Source organism: Pongo pygmaeus, chromosome 6 (genome assembly GCF_028885625.2).
Source record: "Pongo pygmaeus isolate AG05252 chromosome 6, NHGRI_mPonPyg2-v2.0_pri, whole genome shotgun sequence".
Classification (NCBI taxonomy): Eukaryota; Metazoa; Chordata; class Mammalia; order Primates; family Hominidae; genus Pongo; species Pongo pygmaeus.
Window position 1 is genome coordinate 8,418,681 of NC_072379.2, and position 8,788 is coordinate 8,427,468.

Sequence of the window (8,788 nt, forward strand, 5' to 3'; positions counted from 1 at the left end):
TGAGCTCAGGAGTTCAAGACCAGCCCAGCCAACATCGTGAGACCCTGTCTCTACAAAGAAACAAAAAATTAGCCAGGCATGCTGTTACTTGGGAGGCTGAGGTGGGAGGATCACTTGAGCCTGGGAGGCAGAGGCTGCAGTGAACTATGATCATGCCACTGTACTCCAGCCTGGATGACAGAGCAAGGCCATGTATCAAATAATAATAAAAGGAAAAAATTTAAAAGGGTCATGGTGGCATTATATGGCGAGGCAGCAACACCTTTGGGAATCATTGAGCCCATCATATTGTTGCCCCATCGCTAGGCAGGTCCTCCCTGTAAAAACTTTTGTACCTTTCTCTCTTCTCTTTGGCAGGCCCTTCCTGTTGCTGTGAAGACTCAATTCCTTTGTTCTCACTGATTTCCTTTAATTTTCAGTGGTCCTAGAAGCCAGACAGCTTCATTGTTGGAATAGGTTACTGTAAGAGTGATTTGGTTCCTGGGCCAGGCACGGTGGCTCAACACCTGTAATCCCAGCACTTTGGGAGGCCGAGGCAGGGGGATCACGAGGTCAGGAGATCAAGACCATCCTGGCCAACATGGTGAAACCCCGTCTCTACCAAAATACAAAAAAAAAAAATTAGCCGGGCGTGGTGGCGGGCGCCTGTAGTCCCAGCTACATGGGAGGCTGAGGCAGGAGAATTGCTTGAACCCAGGCAGCAGAGGTTGCAGTGAGCCGAGATCATGCCATTGCACTCCAGCCTGGTGACAGAGCAAGACTCCGTCTCAAAAAAAAAACGTGATTTTGTTCCTGATTGTGGCGTAACCAGGCTGCTGTGACCCTGTGCTTCCCTCACTCTCCTAATCAGGCTTTGGGATTCCCAAGGTGGAGCTAAACTTATATGATGCCAGTCAAGATACCGAGATGGGGGCTGGGTGCGGTGGCTCATGCCAGTAATCCCAGCACTTTGGGAGGCCAAGGCAGGCAGATCACTTGAGGCCAGGAGTTTGAGACCAGCCTGGCCAACATGGCAAAACCCTGTCTCCACTAAAAATACAAAAAATTAGCCTGGCGCAGTGGTGCACACCTGTAATTCCAGCTACTTGGGAGGCTGAGGCACGAGAATCGCTTGAACCTGGGAGGCAGAGGTTGCAGTGAGCCAAGATCACACTGCTGCACTCCAGCCTGGACTATGAAGCAAGTCTTCATCTCAAAAATAAAAAGATACAGAGATGGAGGACAGAGCTAGCAACAGAAAACTGTGCGACCAAAGAAGCCGAGTGAGTGTTAGAACCCATAGACACAGCACAGACCCCCCGTACCCAGCCCTTGAGCTCAACCTGGCAGCAAGAACAGCCTGGACTTCTCAGTTCCAAGTCCTATTTCTACAAGGCATGCCTGTTGGCCATACCTATATGCTGACGTTTTAGCTCCTTGGTAAGCCTCATTGACGTGAGCAGCTGTAAACACCTGTATACTGGCCCTTGGGGAAGCCATCCAGCCCCTCAGAGATAAATAGCAGCCTGGTTTTTTGTTTTTTTCAGATGAAGTCTCGCACTGTCGCCTGGATGGAGTGCAGTGGCACAATCTCGGCTCGCTGCAACCTCCACCTCCCAGGTTCAAGCAGTTCTCCTGCCTCAGCCTCCCAAGTAGCTGGGATTACAGGCCCCCGCCACCATGCACATCTAATTTTTTGTATTTTTAGTACAGACAGGGTTTCACCATGTTGGCCAGGCTGGTCTCAAACTCCTAACCTCAAGTGATCCGCCCACTTTGGCCTCCCAAAGTGCTGGGATTACAGGCGTGAGCCATCATGCCCAGCCCAGCCTTGTTTTTTGTTTGGTTTTGTTTTTAGAGACAGGGTCTGGCTCTGTCACCCAGATTGGAGTGCAGCGGCACAATCACAGTTCACTGCAGCCTTGAACTCCTGGGCTCAAGCAATCCTCCTGCCTCAGCCACCAGAGTAGCTGAGACTACAGGCACAAGCCACCACACCTGGCCGATTTTTTGTTTTTGTAGAGTTAGAGGTCTTGGTATGTTACCCAGGCTGGTCTAGAACTCCTGTCCTCAAGCGAGCCTTCCACCTTGGCCTCCCCCAAAGTGCTGGGAACACAGGCATGAGCTACCACGCCCAGCTAAGCAGCCCTGTTTTATGGATGAAGAACCTGGGGTTCTGAAATTAAATAATTGCAAGATTCCACGGAAACTTTGATTCCACAGTTGTCTGGCTCCTAAGTCCACACGCTTTTGTCTTCCCCACCTTTAATATTTTATGATGAAAATAGCAAACATACAGAAAAGTTGGAAGGATAATTCAGGGAAACACCTAGGCATCTATCTAAAGAATCTTTTGCTATATTTGCCTTTTCAACCCATCTTTCCACCACCCCCCCTGCCCCCTGGCTTTTTTTTTTCTTTTTTTCTTTTTGAGATGGAGTTTCTCTCTTGTAGCCCAGGCTGGAGTGCAATGGCCCGATCTCAGCTCACTGCAACCTCTGCCTCCCGGGTTCAAGCCATTCTCCTGCCTCAGCCTCCCAAGTAGCTGGGATTACAAGTATGTGCCACCAAGCCCAGGTCATTTTTGTATTTTTAGTAGAAACGGGGTTACACCATGTTGGCCAGGATGGTCTTAACCTCCTGACCTTGTGGTCTGCCTGCCTCAGCCTCTCAGTGTTGGGATTACAGGTATGAACCACCGCGCCTGGTCTCTTCACCCCGTTTTTTATGCAGATTGCACTGGTCCCTGATAGAAGCAGGTGGGTGCTTCATACTCACAGATGCATCTTTGCCTCGGTACTTAAATTTTCTCCGCCTCTCTTCTGGAGCATCTAAGGTCGGCATATTGACTGGAAGTAGTAAGTTACCTGCAGGTTGGACAGGAACAAAGAAATTTTCAGTGCCCATTGTGTGGGTCATTATGTCAGTATCATCAGGCTCCAACCCTTAAAGGGCTCACAGTGGAGCAAAGGGCAGACCCAGGAAGCTACTTTTTTTTTTTTTTTTTTGAAACAGAGTCGTGCTCTGTTGCCCAGGCTTGAGTGCAGTGGCAGGATATCAGTTCACTGCAACCTCCGCCTCCTGGGTTCAAGTGATTCTCCTGCCTCAGCCTCCCGAGTAGCTGGGACTATAGGCGCCTGCCACCACGCCCGGCTAATTTTTGTATTTTTAGTAGAGATGGGGTTTCACCACGTTGGCCAGGCTGGTCTTGAACTCCTGACCTTGTGATCCACCCACCTCAGCCTCCCAAAGTGCTGGAATTACAGGCATGAGCCACCGCGTCCAGCCAGCATTTTTTATTTTTTGGGACCAGAGAAGCTGAGTGAGAGTTAGAACCCATATACACAGCACAGACTCCCCATCCCCAACCCTTGGGCTCAACCTGGCAGCAAGAACAACAGTCTGGATTTCTCAGTTCCATGTCCTGCCTGCTTGTTGGCATCAGGGTCTCACTCTGTCACCCAGGCTGGAGTGCAGTGGCACAATCATGGCTCACTGCAGCCTCGACCCCCTGGACTTAAGTGATCCACCGACCTCGTCCTCTTGAGTAGCTGGGACTACAGGCATGAGCCACCACACCTGGCTTATTTTATTTATGTATTTTATTTACTTATTATTTTTTGAGATGGAGTCTCACTCTGTCGCCCAGGCTGGAGTGCGATGGTGCAATCTCAGCTCACTGCAAGCTCCACCTCCCGGGTTCATGCCATTCTCCTGCCTCAGCCTCCCGAGTAGCTGGGACTACAGGCACCTGCCACCACGCTAATTTTTTTGTATTTTTAGTAGAGATGGGGTTTCACTGTGTTAGCCAGGATGGTCTCGATCTCCTGACCTCGTGATCCACCCGCCTCGGCCTCCCAAAGTGCTGGGATTACAGGCGTGAGCCACTGCACCTGGCCACACCTGGCTTATTTTTGGTTTTGTTTGTTTTTGTTTTTGTAGAGTCGGCTTTTCACCATGTTGCTCAGGCTGGTCTTGTACTCCTGAGCTCAAGTGATCCTCCCACCTCAGCCTCCCAAAGTGCTGAGATTACAGGCATGAACCTGAAGTCAGCTTCTATAAGCATCACCACGCCAGCTCAGTAGGCTGTGAGCACTGTGGGAGCACCAAGAAGACCAACGCTGGGCATAGCAGTAAAGGAAACCTTTTAAAGGTGCTTTGGCTTCAACTGGGTCCTCAATGAGGCAGATGCGCTGGTTGTCATATATAGAAGCCTTTCATGCCAGGTGCAGTGGCTCATGCCTATAATCCCAGCACTTTGGAAGGCTGAGGCAGATGGATCACTTGGGACCAGGAGTTCGAGATCAGCCTGGGCAACATGGTGAAACCCCCATCTCTACTAGAAACACAAAAATTAGCCAGGCATGGTGGCGGACACCTATAATTCCAGCTATGTGGGAGGCTGAGGCAAGAGGATCACTTCAATCTGGGAGGCGGAGGTTGCAGTGAGCCGAGATTGCACCACTGTACTCGAGCCTGGGTGACAGAGCAAGATTCTGTCTCAAAAAGAAAAAGAAAAAAAAGAAGCCTTTTACATGGTACGTCTGATGAGTTATAAATCAGGCATATGTACAGGGTGGTGAGGAGACCCGCCAAGCCTGCAACAGGAAAACCCCACACCCAATGCACCAGCACATGGGGTCAGGACAGTCTCAAGCACAAGTCACTGAGAATCCTTCAGTAGACTGCCTCCACCCCATTCCAGACCACCATCACCTCTTACCCACACTACTGCAGTTGCCTTCCAGCTGGTCTCCCTGCTTCTCCCATTGCCTTATTCCAATCTATTCTTTGCACAGAGTACATGTGATTGTGGATCACCTGAGGTCAGGAGTCTGAGACAAGCCAGACCAACATGGCGAAACTCCGTCTCTACTAAAAGTACAAAATTAGCCAGGCGTGGTGGTGGGCGCCTGTAGTCCCAGCTACTCGGGAGGCTGAGACAGGAGAATCGCTTGAACCCAGGGGGCGGAGGTTGCAGTGAGCCAAGATCGCACCACTGTACTCCAGCCTGGGCAATAGAGCGAGACTCCATCTCAAAAAAGAAAAAAATCTGATTAGTCAGGTACAGTGGCTCATGCCTGTAATCCCAACAACTTGAGAGGTTAAGGTGGAGAATTGCTTAAGGCCAGGTGTTCAAGACCAGCCTGGGCAACAAAGCAAGACCCTGTCTCTACAAAAAATATAAAAATAAGCTGGGCATGGTGGCACACACCTGTAGTCCCAGCTACTTGAGGCTGAGGTGGGAAGATTTCTGGAGCCCAGAAAGTCAAGGCCACAGTGAGCCATGATTGCACCACTGCACTCCAGCCTGGGTGACAGCGAGATCCCGTCTCAAAAAATTAAAAAAAGAAAAAAAAAAAATGTTCTCTCTGGCCAGGTACAGTAGTTCACGCCTGTAATTCCAGCACTGGGAGGTGGATGCATTGCTTGAGCCCCAGAGTTGGAGGCTGCAGTGACCCGTGATTGCACCACTGCACTCCGGCCTGGAGAGCAGAGCCAGACCCTGTCTCCAAAACAAAACAAAACAAAAAAAACAAGAAGAATCTAACTCTCCTGCTTAAAAAAACTCTCCTGGCTACCCATTGAGTTTAGAAGAAAATTCACTTTCTACACTGGCCCCCAGCCCACTTCACCTCCAACAACTCTTTCCTTGATCATTGTGTTCTAGACCCCTAGGCTTCGTTATCAAGTGTTCCAGGTTCATTGTACTTGGGCCTTTGAAGGAGCTGCTCCGCCCAGGATCTCTGCACACTTGGCTCCTCTTCATTCAGTCTCTGCTTAAACATCTCTGAAAGCCCTTCTGTCTTCCCAGTCTTATTTTCTTCTCAGCTTTAACCACTGCATGATATTTTCTTGTCTGTCCATCTTCCTTCCCCTACTCCCCATGATAACAGTACTATGTGTATCTTAGGCAGGGATTTCTTACCTCTTTCACAACACATGACAAAGTAGGTACTCAAATATTTGTCAAGGGAGGGTAGTGTGTGATACGAGACAGGGAGTTGGCCCTCAGTTAGAGGTGGTTATTCAAATCAGGCCAAGTTTGAACTTTTTTTTTTTTAAATTGGAGGGAGTTTATTTTTGTGTTTTTGTTTTGCTTTTGAGACAGAGTCTTGCTCCGTTGCCCAGGCTGGAGTGCAATAAATAGTGCAATCATGGCTTACTGCAGCCTCAACCTCTTGAGCTCAAGTGATCCTCCTGCCTCAGCCTCCTGAGCAGCTAGGACTACAGGCACAAGTCACCATGGCTGGCTAATTTGTATTTTTTGTAGAGATGGGATCTCACTATGTTGTGCCCAGGCTGGTTTCAAACTCCTTGGCTCAAGTCATCCTCCCCCTTCAGCCTCCCAAAGCATTGGGATTACAGGCATGAGCCACTGCACCTGGCCCCAAGTCTGAATGTTCACAAGGCAGCAGGGAATATTTCTTACAGGTATGTAATATTCACCTGTTTCTGACCATACAAGATGGTCCAGACTACATTATAGAAAAGAGAAAATTGGATAAAGAAAGTCAACTGACTCTCGTCTTCAGTGAATAGCAGCGAAGAATAGTTTTGGTAGAAAAGACTAATTCAGACGTATCAATTTGAAAGGGGCAGTGTAGACAACTTGGAGATTTGCATCAGAGAATTTAGAGCTGGCTGGGCACAGTGGCTCATGCCTATAATCCCTTCACTTTGGGAGGCCAAGACGGGTGGATCACCTGAGGTCAGGAGTTCAAGACCAACCTGGCCAACATGGCGAAACCCCGTCTCTACTAAAAATACAAAGATTAGCCAGGCGTGGTGGCACATGTGCCTGTAATCCTAACTACTTGGGAGGCCGAGGCAGGGGAATCGCTTGAACCTGGGAGGCGGAGGTTGCAGTGAGCCTAGATCAAGCCACTGCACTCCAGCCTGAGTGACAGAATGAGACTCTGTCTCAAAAAAAGTAATTTAGAGCCAAGACTGATGTTGTAAGAAGAGAGACAAGCTCTATGTAAGATCAGAACAAGGATCGAGTCTTGAGGATGCTCACATTAGGGCCCAAGAGAATGAAGAATTAGCAAAGAACCAGGTTAAAGAAGGGAGTTGGAGATAGAACAACAGAGTTAGTATCGGAGGCACTGCTGACAACAGTAGTCACTGTGCCAGGGACAAGTCCCTAAAATCAAGCTCCAGCCACCCACAGCAAGACAGGAGCTACAGGAGAGCATGTCAGCTGAGCCTCAGAGCAGAGGAAACCAACAGCCCACACCATCCCTCTGGGTTTCAGATCCTGGTGGCTCTGCCTGCTTTAAAGCATTAGTTTCCTCCAGAGCCTGGGAAAGAATAGCCTATATACCTTGTCTGCAAATCTGATCATGGGAAATGCAAATTAGTTCCTGGAATTGACCAATCTCTCCCACTCTCCGACCTCAAAGCCAGAGAGGTGGAAGGTGACACCTGGTTTAAACATTCACAAAGCTCTCAATCATTGTGAGTCATGTTGACCTCTTCCCCAACCAATGTGGACAAAGGGACCTCAGTGAATCCAGAGTCCTTCGGTTGCTGCCCAGGGAGCCCTCACAGAAGTTGGCTTAAGACTATCTCAGGCTTTAGATTTCTTCAACACAACTTCAAGCTCGAGGTAGCTTTACTCCTAGCAACACATCAGAACTCAGCATACCTGGGAAGGGAAGAGAACTACATTGCAAGACAGCCTCAGCACTGGGAGCTCAGGCTAAGAAACACTGGTGTCCGATCCAGATGCATCTTTTTTTTTTTTTTTTTTTTAATTAAAGACAGAGTTTCATTCTTGTAGCCCAGGCTGGAGTGCAGTGGTGCAATCTCAGCTCACTGCAACCTCCACCTCTCGGTTCAAGCAATTCTCCTGCCTCAGCCTCCTGAGTAGCTGGGATTACAGGCACCTGCCACCACACCCAGCTAATTTTTATATATTTTTTTCTTTTTTTGGTAGAGACGGGGTTTCATCCCTGAGCTGGTCTCAAACTCCTGACCTCAGGTGGCCCACCTGCCTTGGCCCTGCAAAGTGCTGGGATTGCAGGTGTGAGCCACGATGCATGGCCTACTTTTAAGTAATCTCAAATTCTGCCCCATAAGGAAGAGAAGAGTTGCTTTTTAAGTCTAAATTGGCCGGGCACAGTGGCTCATACCTATAATCTCAGTGCTTTGGGAGGCCAAAGCAGAAGCTTGAGCCAGGAGTTTGAGACCAGCCTCAGCAACATGGAGGGGAAGGGGAAGGGGAAGGGCAGAAAGAAGGGCGGAAGAAAGGGAAGGGAGGAAGGGAAGGGAGGAAGGAAGGAAGGAAGGAAGGAAGGAAGGGAAGGAAGGCAGTCTGGCAGGCCACCACTATGGGTGGCACTTAACACATGGGGTGAGATGTTAGAAAGGAGGAAAGCCCATTTCACGCAACAGAAACAACAGAGGCCACTTCTGAAATACCTGCTCTAGCTGCCACCTTGTTGCTACACTTCACATGTTGCCAATGGCACAATTATCTCAGTTAATGAGACTGAACATGCATGAGGAAGAGGCCAGTTTGGTACAAGGAGCTGCAATCCTGCCTCTGGGAAGACCCAAGACAGCACTCAGCTCTAGGACCATTGCCAAGGGAACTGCTCATCCTTCTGCCACATCCTGGAAGCCATGGCTATTAGAAACTTTGGAAGTGTAGCTGGGTGCGGTGGCTCATGCCTGTAATCCCAGCACTTTGGGAGGCTGAGGTGGGTGGATCACAAGGTCAGGAGTTCGAGACCAGCCTGGTCAATATGGTGAAACCCTGTCTCTACTAAAAATACAAAAATTAGCTGGGCGTGGTGGTGGG

General features: G+C 49.3%; 1 protein-coding gene across 1 annotated transcript in view; it reads right to left on the reverse strand.

Annotated features, from left to right (window-relative positions):
* The window catches only part of KPNA7 (karyopherin subunit alpha 7), a 35,473-nt gene extending 32,035 nt beyond the window's left edge, over positions 1-3,438 (reverse strand). Inside the window, exons 1-2 of the mRNA XM_054497111.1 lie at positions 3,362-3,438; positions 2,758-2,846 (exon numbers count right to left, since the gene is read on the reverse strand). Of these exons, the coding sequence (XP_054353086.1) occupies positions 2,758-2,823 (66 nt within the window). The 5' untranslated portion in view covers positions 2,824-2,846; positions 3,362-3,438. The remainder of the gene's footprint in view (positions 1-2,757; positions 2,847-3,361) is intronic.
* Between the last annotated feature and the right edge of the window lie 5,350 nt (positions 3,439-8,788).